This window comes from Brassica oleracea, chromosome C8 (assembly GCF_000695525.1).
Source record: "Brassica oleracea var. oleracea cultivar TO1000 chromosome C8, BOL, whole genome shotgun sequence".
In the NCBI taxonomy this organism is placed as follows: Eukaryota; Viridiplantae; Streptophyta; class Magnoliopsida; order Brassicales; family Brassicaceae; genus Brassica; species Brassica oleracea.
In genome coordinates, this window is record NC_027755.1 from 18,002,595 (window position 1) to 18,019,676 (window position 17,082).

General features: G+C 35.5%; 3 protein-coding genes and 1 pseudogene across 5 annotated transcripts; 3 read left to right on the forward strand and 1 right to left on the reverse strand.

Annotated features, from left to right (window-relative positions):
• The first annotated feature begins 619 nt into the window (after positions 1-619).
• Positions 620-3,945, forward strand: LOC106312029 (casein kinase I-like). 3 transcript variants are annotated; one of them, XM_013749398.1, is made up of 14 exons: positions 620-840; positions 873-949; positions 1,051-1,091; positions 1,177-1,246; positions 1,360-1,508; positions 1,580-1,675; positions 1,778-1,848; positions 1,914-1,975; positions 2,059-2,122; positions 2,225-2,436; positions 2,498-2,583; positions 2,666-2,747; positions 2,825-2,964; positions 3,469-3,945. In XM_013749398.1, the coding sequence occupies exons 2-14, from the start codon at positions 874-876 to the stop codon at positions 3,769-3,771; spliced, it is 1,452 nt and encodes a 483-aa protein (XP_013604852.1). In that variant the 5' UTR covers positions 620-840; position 873; the 3' UTR covers positions 3,772-3,945. The 3 variants fall into 3 exon arrangements, with proteins under 3 accessions (XP_013604852.1, XP_013604851.1, XP_013604853.1); XM_013749397.1 differs by having other exon boundaries at positions 626-949; XM_013749399.1 differs by having other exon boundaries at positions 627-949; positions 2,666-2,729.
• A 120-nt stretch (positions 3,946-4,065) lies between these two features.
• LOC106312030 (TBC1 domain family member 15) lies at positions 4,066-6,848 on the forward strand. The gene is made up of 11 exons (XM_013749400.1): positions 4,066-4,322; positions 4,410-4,505; positions 4,579-4,682; positions 5,004-5,203; positions 5,272-5,394; positions 5,467-5,555; positions 5,630-5,735; positions 5,825-5,922; positions 6,020-6,259; positions 6,336-6,419; positions 6,513-6,848. The coding sequence occupies exons 1-11, from the start codon at positions 4,218-4,220 to the stop codon at positions 6,525-6,527; spliced, it is 1,260 nt and encodes a 419-aa protein (XP_013604854.1). The 5' UTR covers positions 4,066-4,217; the 3' UTR covers positions 6,528-6,848.
• A 3,101-nt stretch (positions 6,849-9,949) lies between these two features.
• LOC106308822 lies at positions 9,950-11,043 on the forward strand (annotated as a pseudogene).
• A 2,169-nt stretch (positions 11,044-13,212) lies between these two features.
• On the reverse strand, positions 13,213-14,968 carry LOC106307174. The gene is made up of 4 exons (XM_013744050.1): positions 14,255-14,968; positions 13,942-14,026; positions 13,745-13,856; positions 13,213-13,668 (listed from the first exon to the last, which is right to left on the reverse strand). The coding sequence occupies exons 1-4, from the start codon at positions 14,899-14,901 to the stop codon at positions 13,565-13,567; spliced, it is 948 nt and encodes a 315-aa protein (XP_013599504.1). The 5' UTR covers positions 14,902-14,968; the 3' UTR covers positions 13,213-13,564.
• Between the last annotated feature and the right edge of the window lie 2,114 nt (positions 14,969-17,082).

Sequence of the window (17,082 nt, forward strand, 5' to 3'; positions counted from 1 at the left end):
CTATGGAATGTATGCGAAACTTACGTCAATTTCAGGTCACATTTGCAACGGATTGTTCCCAATTGGTGAAGATGGTTTCAGAACCAGAGGAATGACCAACTTTTGAAGCTTACTTGGAAGATCTCAAGATTTTGAAGGATAGTTTTCACAGCTCACAGATCATTCATATCTCGTGGACGCAAAATAAAAAGGCGGATAGCCTAGCACGGGGTGCCAAAAGACAGTTGTCTTTCGTTTTCCATATGGATGCGGAGCAATCTTTTTGGTTTTCAGAGGCTACATGAGTCTCTTTGTTGTTGTAAAAAAAAAAAAACTATTTTGGATATATAATTAAACCAAACCCAACAAAACCCGAGCTATACACGACCCAAACTTTTATAATATCCAAATAAGACTAAAATTTATGAATCCAAAAATCCGAAATCCGAATGGAAATCCGATTTGGACCCAGAAGTCCACAGCCCCGAAGGTTTTAATAGACAACGTGAATTTACACGTGTCAAAGCCACAAAAATCCAAATTTGAGGCCCAACAAAAATTTAAACCCACTTAAATTTTAAAAGGCTAAAGGCCCATCATATCTCTACATTTACTACAAGTTTACTGGGGTCACCTTTAATTTGGGAAAACGACAAAATCCAGTTTTGTCGGCTTTCTGTGACTTTCTGTCTGATTCATTACATCTTCCTCCGGCGATTCAACTCTTCTTCCACGGCATTATATGGTTTCTTTCCCTGACGCAGGCGAGAGAGATAAAAGTGATTGTTTCCGATCTCAGATGAGGATTTGATGCAGCAGCAGAAGAAGCTGGTTTCTCAATTGGGGTGGTTCTTGTTTGAAAAAAGCTGTTAGGGTTCTTGAATGGACTTGAGAATGGATAATGTAATCGGCGGCAAGTTTAAGCTTGGTCGTAAGATCGGCGGTGGCTCTTTCGGAGAGCTTTTTCTAGGTAAATGAGATTGCTTTTTATCTGATTCTGACTACGTTTTACAATCTGTGGATGATTGATTGCCTTTGGATTGAATCTGATTATTGAATAAATATCATCAGGTGTAAGCGTGCAGACCGGAGAAGAAGTCGCTGTAAAGCTGGTATCTTTATTCAAGTCTATCCCATTTTTTTTTTGTATTTAATAACAACATGTGCTTTAGCATCTAGTTGTGTAAAACTTTGAAGGAGCCTGCGAAGACTAAGCATCCACAGCTTCATTATGAGTCCAAGATATACATGCTTCTACAAGGGGGAAGTAAGTTTACATCTATAAGTCTTAGTTTTGTTTTAAAACATGTGTATTAGATGATTGATTCAAAACATGGTCATCTGATATGGCTTGCCTTGTTTATTTTGCTGTGGTTGAAGCTGGCATCCCTAGCCTCAAGTGGTTTGGGGTTCAGGGAGACTACAATGCGATGGTGATTGATCTGCTGGGACCTAGTTTGGAGGATTTGTTCAACTATTGTAATAGGAAACTCACTTTGAAGGCAGTTTTGATGCTTGCGGATCAACTGGTGAGTATTTTCTCAATTGCTGCATTAGAAGTTTTGAGGTTCCAACTTAAAATGTATGTTCACCGTTGTAGATTAGCAGAGTTGAGTATATGCATTCAAGGGGGTTTCTTCACCGGGACATCAAACCAGACAATTTCTTGATGGGACTTGGTCGCAAAGCTAACCAGGTGCGTTTGTCCTTTACACATTTATCTTCCGGTGGATTGGTATGCACTAAACTAATTGATTCCATCGTCTCTCTATTGGTTAATGTTGGTATGTAATGTTAGGTGTATATCATTGATTTTGGACTTGCAAAGAAGTATAGGGATCTCCAAACACATAGACACATCCCCTACAGGTGAGCTTTCATGTACATGGTCATGTACATGTATATGTATGCTTCTTACTGTTTTTCATTAACAGAGAAAACAAGAATCTTACGGGCACAGCTCGGTATGCTAGCGTCAACACTCACCTTGGAGTTGGTAAGCAAACTCAATACACCTTCTTGAGATCTACTTCCAAAGTTTTGTAGACCGTTTTCAAGACGTGTGATCTGTTTTGGCAGAGCAAAGTCGGAGAGATGATCTAGAGTCTCTTGGTTACGTGCTCATGTATTTCCTGAGAGGAAGGTTGAGCACGCAGATCCTCTTTTTTGTCTTTAATTTTAAATCTTCACACTTGCTTGTTCTAAACCTTCTGATCTGGTTTCTCTGGTGATATTCTGTCTTCAGCCTCCCATGGCAGGGTCTAAAAGCTGGAACAAAGAAGCAGAAGTATGACAGAATTAGCGAGAAGAAAGTTTCAACTCCTATAGAGGTCTTGTGCAAGTCCTATCCACCCGAATTCGTATCATACTTTCAATACTGCAGGTCTTTGCGATTTGAAGACAAACCAGACTACTCCTATCTGAGGAGGCTATTCCGAGACTTGTTTATCCGTGAAGGTTTTGCTTTTTCAGTGTCTTTCTTTCGAATGAGTTTATGATAACAAATTTGATTCCACAGGTTATCAGTTTGACTATGTATTTGACTGGACTGCATTGAAACACCCTCAGAGTAGTTCCACTGCCCGTTCCAGCTCCCACGGAAGGGTGAGTACAACACTTGTTTGTCCCTAAAGTTATCTATCGAGTGTCTTCCCTTCCCTGACATACTCTTTCTTTCTTTCTTCAGCATCGTGTCAGTAAGCCAGGGGGGGCTGCACGACCGTCTGCTGAAAAGCCTGAAAGGGTTTCAGGTATTTCTTTTTACAGAGGTAGTAGCAACATTTAAAACTAAACTATACGCTACAACTACAAAGTGGTCGGGTGATCTGATTCTTATTCATTACAGTTGGTAAGGAGATCCGCGATAGATTCTCAGGTGCGGTTGAAGCATTTGCGAGAAGGAATGCTACGGGAGCTAGTCCACATGAAAACCATACCAGACATCGAACTCTTGACGATGTCCCTTCACCAATGAAACCTGCTCTGGTAATCTATATATATAATCATCCTTTTCTCAATATGTGTAGAATGTGCTTATATGATCGGGTTTGGTTATTTCCGGTTATTCGGTTCATGTAGTTCGGTTTTTGGTTGGTTTGGTTCAACTTAAAACTTACCGAAGTCTCCTCAAAGGTTCGGTTTTCGACTTTTCGGTTAGTTCGGTTTTGAAATTCTTGCCAAAGTTTTTGATTTCGGTTTAGTTTAGTTAAAGTTTTGGATAAATTCGGTTAATTTTGGTTAGTTTAGTTCAAAATTTGGCTAGTACGGTTTGGTCGGTTTGGGTTTTTGGTATTGCTTGGGTATAATTTTTTTCATTAAAAAAAAAAAAAGAAAACCTAAGTAACCGACTGCCGAGTTTAGAAAACCTACGGAATTGAACCGAACTAACCGAATTTTTGGTTCAGTTCGGTTCAAAATCCCAGCGATGTTTGATGTAGTAAATGACTAGTTTTCTCTCGTTATTGATATTTGTATTTAATTTGTGGTCAGAATATGGTATCTGAAAAAGGAAGAAACACTTCCAGATACGGCAGTGCTTCGAGGAGAGCAGTAGCCTCAGGAAGTAGACCAAGCTCATCAGGTGACCAAGGAGAGAGCCGCAGCTCAAGCCGTGTGGCCTCAAGCGGCGGCGGTGGCAGACCATCACTCTTTCAGAGAACACAAGCTGCAGCTGGTGTGAGCGGATACGAGTCAAAGACAGCCTCTGCCTTTAACCGCAACAGAGTGACTGCTTCAAGGACGGCACGTGATGATGCTCTCAGAAGCTTCGAGCTTCTTTCCATCCGCAAATGAAAAACTCTTTTCTGTAAATTTGATTCTTCTTTACCTACACATGTGTTGTTTTGGTCCTAAGTTTCCACGAAACTCCCAAGCTTTCATGTACTATTATGAATGTAACGTTCTCTGGATTTTTGTATTCATTTTTACACTTTTACAATTATTGTAATGTCGACAAGTTGTTGAGCTTATGTCTGCAATAACAGATTCGTTTTTTTTCTTTTTGTGTTTTTTTTTAAAATTAAACTAGTTGCAAACTCAACTAAACACAAAGTTGGCCATTAGATTAGTCCACGTGTAACTAAAGTAGTAACGCGTATTCCACCAGACCATTGTTTGAAAACGTCAAGCGTAACAGCTGCTCATGACGGCGATCGTGTCCTGAGTCTCAAGGCGTCTTCCTCACTACAACATTGTTTGATTCTAGCTTTTATAGTCGTGTCGCTAAAGTAAAAGCGTGGATGATTGGTTGTAGATTTATGTGGAAATCCGAAGATTTGCAAGGTTTCTTTCCAGTTAGATCAGAATGTCAATCAGATGTTCCAAGAACACGATTCAAATCAAGGGTCTGGTCTTCTTCTTCTTCTTCTTCTTCCTTTTCTTACCATCATCCATGTGTTCTTGATTCAATAACTTTCTTTCTTACCATCCAGGTTGGCAAAACTCTAAGTAGAAGAAGATGGCACGCAGCGTTTACTAAAGATGGTCATTTGGATATGGAGAGAGTCCTTCGTCGTATACAGCGAGGGGTGAGTCTATATCTCTATTTCAATCTCTCTTTCTTGGTGTATAGCTTTGTTGTTCACTTTGATACTTCTCCAGGGGATTCATCCATCAATCAAAGGAGAGGTTTGGGAGTTTCTGTTAGGTGGTTACGATCCAGACAGCACGTTTGATGAAAGAACCAAGCTAAGGAACCACAGAAGGTACTTCTATAAGATGCTAACTAGTTTGGTAGATCCATATCATGGTTTTTGTGGACTTTTGACCATGAAATTAAGTTCGGTTTTAAAGTCTTTTTGAGTCACCATGTCAAAAGATGGATTCCGGCATGTTGTTTTTAGCTGCTATACTTATTATTAGGCTCCAAAATGATCCAAAACGCCAATCTTGTCTAAAACTTACATGAACCTACAATGACTCAAAAGGACTCGAAAATACCAAAAAGACTCTAAAACCAGACTTGTATCAAAAACCATGATATATCTTTTTGCAACTTCATGGCTTAAACCTCTATAATATCTAAGGGAGCAGTACTATGCTTGGAAAGAAGAATGTCAGAAGATGGTTCCTCTCATTGGTAGTGGCAAGTTTGTAACAATGGCTATTGTTGCTGAAGATGGTCAGCCATTAGAAGAATCATCAGCAGATAATCAAGAATGGCTTGTGAAAACCGCTGTTACAGACAAGCGTGTGCTTCAGTGGATGCTAGTACTGAGTCAAATAGGTTTGGTTGGTTGTTTACTCATATTACTATGTTCTTCAAGTATCTGTTTATGATATGGTGAAATGTAGGTCTTGATGTTATTAGAACGGATCGTTATCTCTGCTTTTATGAGAGTGAGAGTAACCAAGCAAGACTTTGGGATGTTCTTGCTATATACACATGGCTGAATCCTGATATTGGTTATGTTCAAGGTAAAGTCCATCTTAATTAGTGCTTAATGATGAAACTATTGGTACGGTGACTAATCATATTACTTTGTGTAGGAATGAATGATATTTGTTCTCCGATGATAATACTACTAGAAGATGAAGCTGATGCTTTCTGGTGCTTTGAGCGTGCAATGAGAAGACTGGTAAGAATCTAAAACGTTGGTATTGTTTTGTTGTTTTCATGGTTTTTATAGCTTTTCTTTTTTTTAATTTTCAGAGAGAAAACTTCAGGACAACCGCAACGTCAATGGGGGTCCAGACTCAGCTTGGTATGCTCTCACAGGTTATTAAGACAGTTGATCCTAGACTGCACCAACATCTAGGTACTTCACTCCTTACTTTTGTCTTCTTTTGAGCTATGTTTTGTGTCATGATGGTAAGTTAAGATGGTGTACTATTTTTTACACAACAGAGGATTTAGACGGTGGAGAGTATCTGTTTGCTATAAGGATGTTGATGGTTTTGTTCAGGAGAGAGTTCTCCTTCCTTGATGCCTTGTACCTTTGGGAGGTGACAAGACCTCATGGTCACTTTGTTGTGGGCAACATCTTCATTTTCTCTTCTTGACTTTTGAACTGAGCTGATGATAATAAGACTGTGGTTTCAGATGATGTGGGCTATGGAGTACAATCCAAACAATTTTTCATCGTATGAAAAACCAGAGAACGGAACCAAACAGGATCCGAGGTTACTGAAACAGTATGGTAAGTTTGAGAGGAAGTATATAAAGAGTGGTCAAAACGAGCAACACCACAACACGCTAGCTGTTTTCGTTGTGGCTAGTGTTCTTGAAACAAAGAACAAACGTCTACTGAAAGAGGCTAAAGGCCTAGACGACGTTGTTCAGGTCTCTCTATCTCTCTCCCTCTATGCCAAGAATCCTCATGAGAAACTCAACTCTTTAGTGTGTTTTTGGTTTGCAGATATTGGGTGGTATTGCGGGTAATTTGGACGCTAGAAAAGCGTGTAAAGAAGCGTTGAAGATTCATGAAAAGTTCCTGAGAAAGGTGTGACTACTCTTCTACTAATCATCAGCCTACTTCTCTTTTAACGTTCTGAGAGTTACTAATGGATACATAACATGTTGCATGTTCTTTCAGGCTAATAAGCAGTAGACATATTGTTTAACCTTCAACCATATTTTTCCCGGTTTTGTTAAACCGATTTCGGTATTAATCTTGGCCTGGATTGGTTACCGTTGGACGCTGATATGTGTGGTAAAAGGTCGCGGGAGGGATCCATGAGAACGTTCTAGTTCTTTTGTTCTTTCATTTTGATATGGTGTGCACTAAAGAAACTATACCTCCGTGTGCCGTTTCTTATTTAAAAGAAGAACTTCGTGACGTTTTATATTTTGATGTTCTGTGGAAAATGATGCAAGTGTAATCAACTAAATAATATGAAATAATATATATCAGATAAATGTTAACTTTCTATTCTTCTTACTCAGTTTCGTTTTAATTTTCTAGATCTTTCCTTATCTTTGTGTTTCCATAATTTTGATGATAGATCTATTGTCCAATATACTTTAAAATTCAAACTAAATGAAAGTATATATTAAACAAGATATGAGCCCGTTGCAACGCAACGGGTTTGTCTAGAGTTTTAATTTAATAAAAAATATAAAATAATAAATCATTTTGTTAAAGTTTTATGATTGTTTTTTGAATATGTTGTTTGGTTTTTATTTTATAATTAAAATTTGTATTCACACATAAGTTCAAGTTAATATTTGTATTTTTAATCTTGGTGCATAGATGAATTGTTATAAACTTTATACTTAGGATTAGAAAAAATATTGTACCTAAACGTTTAAACTGAACACAATCCGAAATAAGAAATTGAATGAAAAGTAAAAAGAAATGAAAGTCAAATACACCAATCGAGTCAATGACAATATTATATACGTTCTTATGTTCTAATGTACTAATTTAATGTTTTATTAAATAGGTCTTTAAAATTTTATTTTGCTAAGATTTTTTAAAAAAGGAAAAAATTCTATTTTATAAATCTCATTTTTATTAACAATTAAAAAATTAAAAAATAATAAAATATTTAGGTAACATTCTACTGTGACATATAAGGTGAAATATTTGAAGTTAATTTTGGTTTATATTTTTTAACACCAAATTATTAAAAAGTAAAGTTAGTTATTATAAAAAAAATAAGATTACTTTTACATTTTTATTTTATTTAGACTTTAAAAAAAAAATTAATTATTTTCTAATTAGTTTTTTCTTTTAGATTTTTATACAACTATTTTATTTTTAATAGAAAAAAAATTCTGCTTAATTATTTATATATTTTGTCTTATACATACAAACACATATTTATCATATTCACACAAACTCATGTACGACAATAACATCAAAATAAAAGTTATGTTAGCATCATAAAATGTAATAAGAATAATAAAAAGTTGAATTGTATCAAAAAATTAAAAGAAAATATTCTGGTAACACTTTCCATGTAAATACAATTGTGTTTTGTAAAAATAATACGTGGAATCTTAAACCTAAATATATATATGTGAAATATTTGTAGCTATTTTTGATCATAATAATTTAACATACAATTATCTGCTAAAAGGAAAATTAGTTACTTATAAGAAAATAATAAGAGTATTTTTACAATTTTCTTTCAATTAGGCTTTTTAAAAGTAATATTATTTATTTTAAAGTTAGTTTTTCTTATGTTTTTTACTAAATAATTATTGTAATTTATAGGATTTTACAATTCGTTTTTGTTTAACATTTTTTTTCTTAAAACTTAATATTTATCTTTTATAATTCTTTATCTTTCGTATCTTTTGAAACAAACATTATGATAAAAATAATAATAATAAGACTATTAAATAATATTCATAATTAATTTTTAAGAAAAATCTTTTTATTATTTTAGTATTTATATTTTTGATTATGAGATAGTTAATACATATCACATTTTTAAATATATAACAGGCATGTATCACAATCATGTTAATTAACAATTTTGAAGAACCATGCTAAATATAATCTTTTATATTTATATTTTCATTAAAATTTTAGAAAAGGAAAATTATATTAAATAATTTTTTTTCAAATCTATTTTTTAGGACTTTGAAAAAGGAAAATTTCTAAAACAATTACTACTAAATATATTTCTTAAAAATTGTTTTTACTAATAAATAATTTTTAAAAATAGTTTTTTCAAAATTCGTTTTTATTATCTTATTATATATATTTTTAATCATTGTATATTTAGACACATGTTACAATATTAGAAGAAAAATTATTATCAAATAATCTTTTGCAGTTATCTTTTGATTAGGATTTAAAAAAAAACAAAATTACTATTAAATAATATATATAATTACTTTTTAATAAAAATCAATTTTGTTAACATCTTAGTATATATATTTTTAATTATGAGAGAGATTAACACATGTCACAATCTTAAATATATATTTGTCATGTGTCACGATCATGTTAATTAGCAACTTTAAGAAACCAAGCTTTATATAATAGGATCATTTACTAAATTTTAATTTTGAGCCACAAATCAAAAAACATAATTAAATGTTCTTTTTGAGCTAATAATCCAATGTTAATTTTGTTACTTGTGAGATTTTTATTTTTGAATTATTTTTTTTAGTTTTTTTCTTTTATTTTTGTAAATTGGTGTATGATACTCTCCTCGTTAAGGATATTGGTTTCATTTATTAACTTAATGACAAAATTATAGAAAAGTGGGGGCTGACGCCTGCCCAGTGCCGGAAGATCAAGGAAATTGGTGACTCTAATTAATCATAAAATGACTTGAATAATTCATATAGTTTTGAAATAACTAGAATAACTCTAGAAACATGAATAGAAGATCTCTCTCTAGTCGCTCTAAACTCTCTCTAAAAAAAGCTTCCAATCTAAGATATAATCGTCGGTGGCCGGTGGCCTTCGCTGCCGGTTACCATCTTTTCCTTTTTTGGTTTGTAAATATTTAGATCGTTGTATTGAATAAATCTTCGCATAGGCGATTCAGAATTTCGCTTGACGATTTTTTGTTGTGGTTTCAATCCGATTCCAGGACTGTTCTTCATGGTTTTATGTTTTTTTCTGGATAAATCGGATTGATAATATACGGGTTTACCCGAATCATATCCCCCTTTCGCAAAAGCATTTTAATCCCGTTAGCTTTCGTTTGGATTTCTGTTTTCTCTGATCATGCTCGAACTCCTATCTTAGCTGAGAATTAACACTTCTCCTAAGCTTGTGTTTCATAAGCTATTTCTCAAGCGGAGAAGATGAAGAGAAGTTGGATTTAATTTGATCGATGGATGAGAAATTCAGTAAAGTTGGCATCTTTTGATGGTCCAACATAGGATTTGCTCTAAATCGATTAAACTTTCCCAGTTTTAATAGTCGGTGAAGGCTAGAAGTCTAAACTAAAGCTTCGGTTGATGGCGAAAGGAAGAGTCTTCAGATACAGTTCTTGGAATCAATGAAGCATGAAAAAGGGAAGAACATGATGTGTCGGTGGTTCAAAGGCGTAGTCACCGGAGATGACTGTCAAGATTGCCGGCGAAGCTGAAAATTCGAGATGCATGTTTCTTACCTTACACGTGTCATTACCTTCTGCGGGATGTGTACACGTATAATTTTGCCATTACTTATATAATTTTAAAAAGAGAAATCCACTTTAATTATAAGAAAGGAGAAAAAAAAAAGAAATCACTTTACTTTTTTGTAGAGTTTCTCCACCGAGAGCAACACAACGCTCGCCTCGTCACCTCCATCACCGACGGTCTTTTTCCCGTCACGGCTTCGTCTCCGTCACCTCTACCGTAAATTGACTTTGTGTCCTACTTCCTTCACTTGAACTCACCTCGTCCCTGTGTTACTCTAATCTGCGAGTTTTTAATCTATGCTTCCACTTTCAAATCTGTTGAACATAGGTTTGGTTCTGAATGAGAATTGATTTTTGTTTTGTTGAAGGAGAATGAGAGACGAAGGAGGTTAGAAGAGAACTGTACGCATTGGTGGTTCAAAAGTTCATGGAAGATAAACGTATCACTTATACCATCAATAACCCCGTCATCAGAACCATCTGCTTGGTTTGATACTTGGCCAACAAAAGTAGAGAAGCTTGAGCAGCATCTCACTCTCCCGAGATGATTCACAACGTCCTTCTAGCTTTAATCCTCGGAAGCAGAATCGGTGACTTGACTTCTGTTGCAAACTCAGAGATGGTCAAGTCTACGATGCTTCTGTCATGTATGGATATTTCTTGAAGCGGATGGACCAAAGGTGGTGGGGCTGATGAAAGTAAAACAAGCATTGAACAACCAGAGGACATGTCGTCTCACCCAGAGGGTGGAGTTAGTGCTAAGGGCTTTGGAAGTGAGATTAAACCGTCCCGTTTAAGGACATACGTGATGTCGTTTGATAGTGAGACGCTTCAGAGATATGCTACTATTCAGATAAAGAGAAGAAGTTGGGATCATTGAGAAGGTGGCTGCAGAAATCTACTATTTAGTATGCTTGTTGTTTTTTGAATTGGATGTACCAGTACGCAGGTTGTTGGTTTTTTACTCGGATTTATTGTATATGCCAACCGTATTTGGTATGTTGAGTGTCGTTACTTCAGCTTTTATAACTTCACCAAGAATTTCATACAGATATTTAATTTACTTTGTCCCTAGTAACACTATTTATAAAAACATATTTGTAGTGACAAAATAATCGGTGGAGTCTTAAGTTAAATCCAGACCTTATGGTCGGTCTCAGGTGATGAAAGAAACTTGGACAATGCTACTTAGAGTTTGTTAAGTTTCTTAGACGTCAAACTAAATGAAATGTAATGACCAAAATGTTTGTTGAAGAAAAGTAGGACGAAGGAGACGATGATAGTTACAATCCGTAATGACCTAATTTTTATTTTAATTAACCTAAAAGTAAACTAGTTTAGAAATTAATTTAAAGTGCGTCGAAATTAAACATTATATTAAGTTTGGTTTATATAAAACAAGATTTCCGTCAATAAATCTGCTACAACATAAATTAAAAAGTCTGTCACCAAAATGTCTTCTAACAATTTTAAGTCGGATATATAACTCCGCCATAAGAAAACAAGTCGAACATAAGAAAATAAGTCAGTACATAAGAAAATAAGCCGGCCACAAAAATCTATCATTTATAACAAATCTCCTACCTCTTTCGACATATCATTAAAAATATGTTTTCTTCAAATCGGACAATTAACTTTGCCGTATAAACAAAATCTGACGTTTCTACGAAAGTCTGACATCATTTTAATGATAGATTTTATTTTTTATACAGATTTTATAAACAGACTTATTACTCGACAAATTTTTTTTTGAAAATAAATCTGCCAACGATAAAATGGTAAGGACACTTTGGTAATATATATATTTTTTGTTATAACTATGGTCAAGAGAAATTTCGACCAAAAAAATATTTTAATAATTTTTAAAAATATGAATTATTCTAGTAATAACACAATTAATTTGTGTCATTTAAGTAAACTTTCCAATTGGAAAATATTCCAGCTTCCTTAGATGTATCCCTATATATATAATTCTAGACGAAGAATAGATAACATAAAATCAGTTCTCTGTTCAAGGCATTCACTAAACAAAAAACTGAACACACTTTTTGTTTGCAAGGAACAATATGAGTAGTCCTGGTCAATATGCCAAAGCCGTCGGCGTTGTCATCATCGCCATCGCGTTGGCTGTTTTAGCATGCTTCTACCAAAACATTCTAAAGCGTCTAGGAAAAAAGACGACGTCGAATGGTAATGTGGCCACAACTTCGCAGGTTTAAGGTAATATATTAGGTTTCTTTTGATGAAGGCTAATACGTATCAAATATAATATCTCTATTAATTAATTAATCACACCTTTTTCTTTTTCTTTTTTAGGGTTCAGAGTTACCGAGACGATGAGTTTGAAGATACAAAAGAAGTCTAGCATATGATCTGTTGATTATTTCTTGCGTGCTTCTTCTTCTTTTTAGCGTTTTAAATAGTTCTCTGTTTTATGATGTGTTTTATAAAATAATATATTGGTTTTATTTCTTTAAATCCGAGTTGAAACCCTAGCTATAGGAGAAGCGCAAAGCACTACATATCGGTTTTGATTCGCTTAGGAAGTATGATCTTGAAGAAGAAAAAAAAGCTAGAGATCGGTTTCAGATTATTCGTTCACTTAAGTCTATGTTAGATCAAAAACCAATACTTGGGAGTTCTTTATTGCATCGAACATACAACAACTTGACAATCATTACAAGCAAATATGTATATGTCCGGAGCTTTTGGTTATATAGACTCTCTATAAACATACCACTTTGTAATCCAATATGAATTCATCAACTTCGTGTCAAAATCTTCCATCAATGTCAACAAAAAGCGTTAACCTCTAACTTCTTAAAACCAAATTTACCTCTTCAGCCGCTATATATGTCCAAACCTTTGGCCCTCTTGATTTCATAACCTAGAAACATAAAAAGTTGAAGTAAGAGATCGAATAACTCCTTCCGTTCCTACATACTGACCAGTTAGCTACTAGTTCACGATACAAAGTTACAAAACTAGTTTTTACGTTGGCACTGTTGATCCTCGAAGACCTCTTTGCTTTATATATAGTAACATAGCGCAGTCATCTTCAAGTTTGATGTTTCCTCGAAGGCCTCTTGGCTTTATGTAATTTAATTTAAAAAGCTTGATGTTTCAAACTTTTTTAATAGTTTCTTCTTGTGATTTTGGCTGTTGGGAATTATCATCTTGATAACAAAGACCATTGGATTCAAATCACTCTCATACAAGTCAAAGGTTATAGGATAGGAGCACTAAAAAAAACCCCAGTACTTGGGACTTAAATTGCATTGAACAATTTGTTCCAGCTTATAAGCCCAATAGAATAACAGAGACGACTTTGGTAACACAATTCAACAAACAAAAAACTTGTGATTTTTATCACAAAAACCAAAACTTTACCTCTTCACCAGACGCCTGCTATTTCCATAAGCTAACAACATAATGTTGAAATAATAAGGTCGAGTAAAACCCCTGCTTGATCTCTTCTTTCTTCCGAACAAAGCATAAACATCTTTCCTACACTGACACCTTTTAGTACTCAACTCGTTCACATTGCAAACTAGCAGTACGGGGTTACGTTAGCCTTGTCTATCCACGAAGGTCTCTTTGCTTTATAGTAGAAATGCGCAATCATCTGGACCAATTCATCGGCCGAACGAACCTCTGCATCAAAGTTCAACACTTTATGTTGATGATCCATTGCTCACATACATTGCAAAGAAAGAAAACATCATATCACCTTTCTCCCTGTACAGAATCCGGTTTCCCCGTAAAAACAGAATCTGTGGACATTCCTTGGCTTTAAGAGCATAAGCCAAATCTGTCTCGATGTTCAAGTCAATCTTAACCGCCTGTTTCATCAAACATGGTGAACAGAGAGCAAAGAGTTATATTAACAAAATGTGCAAGTTATAGAGATGAAGGCTTGTGACATACCCGTGGAGGTAATCGATCTTTTGCATCCCAGTAAACTTTGATCGCCTTCTCGAGCTCCTTCAATGTCTTCCAATTATCACTAGCCCTGTAAACGCCAAGCAACAATGTTCCTCATAAGAAAAATGTTTCCTTTTCATTACAGTTTGATGATTACGGAGTCTTATACGTAAAAAGGGTCCGTTCCATACACACTAAAAAAAAATCTCAAAAAACGGAAAAAGACGAAAGCTTTTCATAGTTTGTAAAGTTATCTCCTATGCACGCAAAGTGTTCGTGAAAATGCGTCAAAAAAAGAAAGGAACAAGCTTTTGACCTCTTGTACCGCTCGAATACGAGGACGACGAGAGGGCTAGGGTGAAAGGCGAAGCTTTCCCACTCCAAACAGTTAATCTCTTTGACCCAGCTGTCATCAATCTCGCCTTCCCAGTCGATCACAGTCCCGTCTTCTCCCACCACGTTCTTGATGGGATGCGTATCGAAGTACTCCGAAGCTTTGATTCCCCATCCAACATCCGTATCCACAGGCCAATCTGGATCTTCCTCTTCCACCACCATCTCTCCTTCGCTTTCCTCCGCTCTGTCCTTGATGAAACTCGCCTTCTCCTTGTTCTCGAAAACTTCTGGATTCTGCTCTCGTATGCTGGAGAACGTCTTCTCGAGGGAGCTTCTCACGAAATCCTCCACGGCGTCCGCTTCGCTCCGTCGCCCGCGCTTCGGTTTACGCGGGACCTTCGTCGGAAATTTCTCGCTCTCCGTAGCTTCCTTCTTCGGTTTGAGGTTGGGTTCAGGGTCGGGTGCGGAATCAGACGAAACAGCTGCGAGAGGTTTCAAGTTCCGTGATGGTATCCTCGCCGTGAAAAACAGTGTTGAACTGCGGTTCGTGTCGGAAGATCTTGAATTCAAGCCGGTGTGAAGCATCGGAGTTCTTGGCGCGATGCAAGCTACTACTGGAAGATTCATCTTCTCTTTCTCTCTCCGTCGATTTGCTCAAATGTTTTGTTAATTGAGTTTTGAATATTTCTTTTGAGGAAGAGATAACATGATGAAACGACTTCGTTTCGACTCTATCAACTACGACGAAAACAGATCCAAATCAAAGCCCAATGACACAAAACTGAAACAATGAAAGCAAGTAATACAAAAACAAACACCATTGTCATAAACCAACCGGTGATCGACCCATATCAGGGCCAAACCATCCGGTCCATCAGCTATCCATCCGGTTCATTCACTAATGACTTAGGCGAATGAGAGTTTACATCTATCTATACTTAATGTTATCATTTTTCATATGTATTTAGGATAAGTACTACTTCTTATTCGTATTAGGAATATGCTTTCTTTTTTTCTTATGACGGTCTAAATAAGACGGTCTAATACTTGTATAAATATAGACTTCTTGTCAAGAGTAATAATAAGCTTACACAACATCTCTTTTATAACACGTTATCAGCACGATAGTCTCTAACCCTAAGCCTCCACGAAATTCCTTAAACTCAGCCGAATATCACAAAACCCTAATTCCGGCGGAACTTCAAAGAGATCGTTCTCCCAAACCGTGAGGACCCAGACGACGAGCAATATATCAAATTGAAGCTCTCGCCGAGACGAATCAGACGCTGCAAACCGCTTGTCGATCCGATCACTGACGCGCCGTCACGCTCTGCTACATTAGCCCTTTCTAGATGTGATCAAGTAAACCAAACGTTCTCCTTCTTCCCTGTTCGTGATCCGACCAAGCAAGCAGCCCGTCTGTGACCCGACTCGAAGAACGATAAGCTCGCGGCCTCCTTCTCTCTTTGGTGGTCCAAATCTACACTCCATAAGTTTCTAAAGGTAAAACTCGAAACTTAAAAGAACCTACACTGAATTTGGTTGATTGATAAAGATCTGAACCATTAAAATTTGAAGAACCCTAATCTAGGATAATAGAAACCCTAACATATGGAACTAAGTTTTGGTTAGATTGTTTTCCTGTTAAGTTGATAGATCAATGGCTGTTAGGGTTGCTAGAACATTGATTGATCATTAAGGGCATTGAAACCCTAAATCTAAATTATTTGATTCGTTTCCTTTATGATGTTTTGAAAATCTGAAATATCAAAAACCTAAATTGATCCGACGGTTTTGATTGATTGATTTTGATGTATCTGAGGTTTAGGTTGTTAGATTAAAACCTTGAATTATCTTTGATGATTGTTTGAGTAAATAGAACTGTTTAGAATCGAATTTGATTTTAAAATTGTTAAATTGATGAAAACCCTAATTTTTCTTTTTGCATAAATCGATTGATAAACAAGTTTCCATATTGTGATTAATTGTTTGAATATCGAATGAACTGATTAGAAAAATTGCTAGTTTTGATTAAAACCATAATCTGTCCAGAATTGTGAATTTCATTTTTGCTAAAAGTAGAAAATTTTCTTTTTTCATGAAAATTCCTTTTCTACTTGCTGAAAATTTTTCTTTTACTGTTAGGATTGCTAGAGAATTGCTAAAATTGACTGATTGATCTGATTTAATTCTTTTGTACAATTTGATATTGAAAAAATCAAACCGAAAAAATGGGTCTTGAAACCCTAATATGATCTGATGATACTTGCATTATTATTCTGATTGCTTGATGATACTAAATGTTTTAAGAAAAATAAAACATAAGAATTATTGACCTGGTCTCACATTGATTAAAAATCGGACTGAATATGATTGTTGTTATGATTGATGCTTTGATTGTATTCAGATATAAAATCTGACCTCTAGGGTTGTTGCATCATAATTTTATAAGGCCGTGTGGCTTAAAGCATCATATAGACCTCGCATACTTGTTTTTCTCGCACCATGGTCGAGTAGTAATTGTTTGGTCGAGAGACTTGTGAAACCGTATGCATTGATTTTATTGACTGGGTTGCGTCTTGAACTGATTAATAATATGTTTCAGATGTCGAAATTTGAGCCTTCGGATTATGCTGCCCTAAATCTCTCTGGAGATAATTATCTAGAATGGGTAATGAACACTTCAGTTGCCCTAAAGTCTAGAGGACTCGAGAAATGTATCATTGATGGCAATAATGCAATTGAAAGTGAAAAGCATAGAGCCATAACAATTATGCGCTATCATCTCACTGAGGATCTGAGAGATCA

Excerpts from the sequence above, each read along its gene's own strand:
- LOC106312029 (XM_013749397.1), top strand. The coding sequence starts at position 862 with ATGGACTTGAGAATGGATAATGTAATCGGCGGCAAGTTTAAGCTTGGT. Across the intron at positions 2,123-2,224 it reads ATGTATTTCCTGAGAGGAAG|CCTCCCATGGCAGGGTCTAA; the intron begins GTTGAGCACGCA and ends TTCTGTCTTCAG. Across the intron at positions 2,748-2,824 it reads AGGTATTTCTTTTTACAGAG|TTGGTAAGGAGATCCGCGAT; the intron begins GTAGTAGCAACA and ends TATTCATTACAG.
- LOC106307174 (XM_013744050.1), bottom strand. The coding sequence starts at position 14,901 with ATGAATCTTCCAGTAGTAGCTTGCATCGCGCCAAGAACTCCGATGCTT. Across the intron at positions 14,027-14,254 it reads GTATTCGAGCGGTACAAGAG|GGCTAGTGATAATTGGAAGA; the intron begins GTCAAAAGCTTG and ends TGGCGTTTACAG. Across the intron at positions 13,669-13,744 it reads GATTCTGTACAGGGAGAAAG|AGGTTCGTTCGGCCGATGAA; the intron begins GTGATATGATGT and ends ACTTTGATGCAG.
- LOC106312030 (XM_013749400.1), top strand. The coding sequence starts at position 4,218 with ATGATTGGTTGTAGATTTATGTGGAAATCCGAAGATTTGCAAGGTTTC. Across the intron at positions 4,506-4,578 it reads TTCGTCGTATACAGCGAGGG|GGGATTCATCCATCAATCAA; the intron begins GTGAGTCTATAT and ends ATACTTCTCCAG. Across the intron at positions 4,683-5,003 it reads AAGCTAAGGAACCACAGAAG|GGAGCAGTACTATGCTTGGA; the intron begins GTACTTCTATAA and ends ATAATATCTAAG.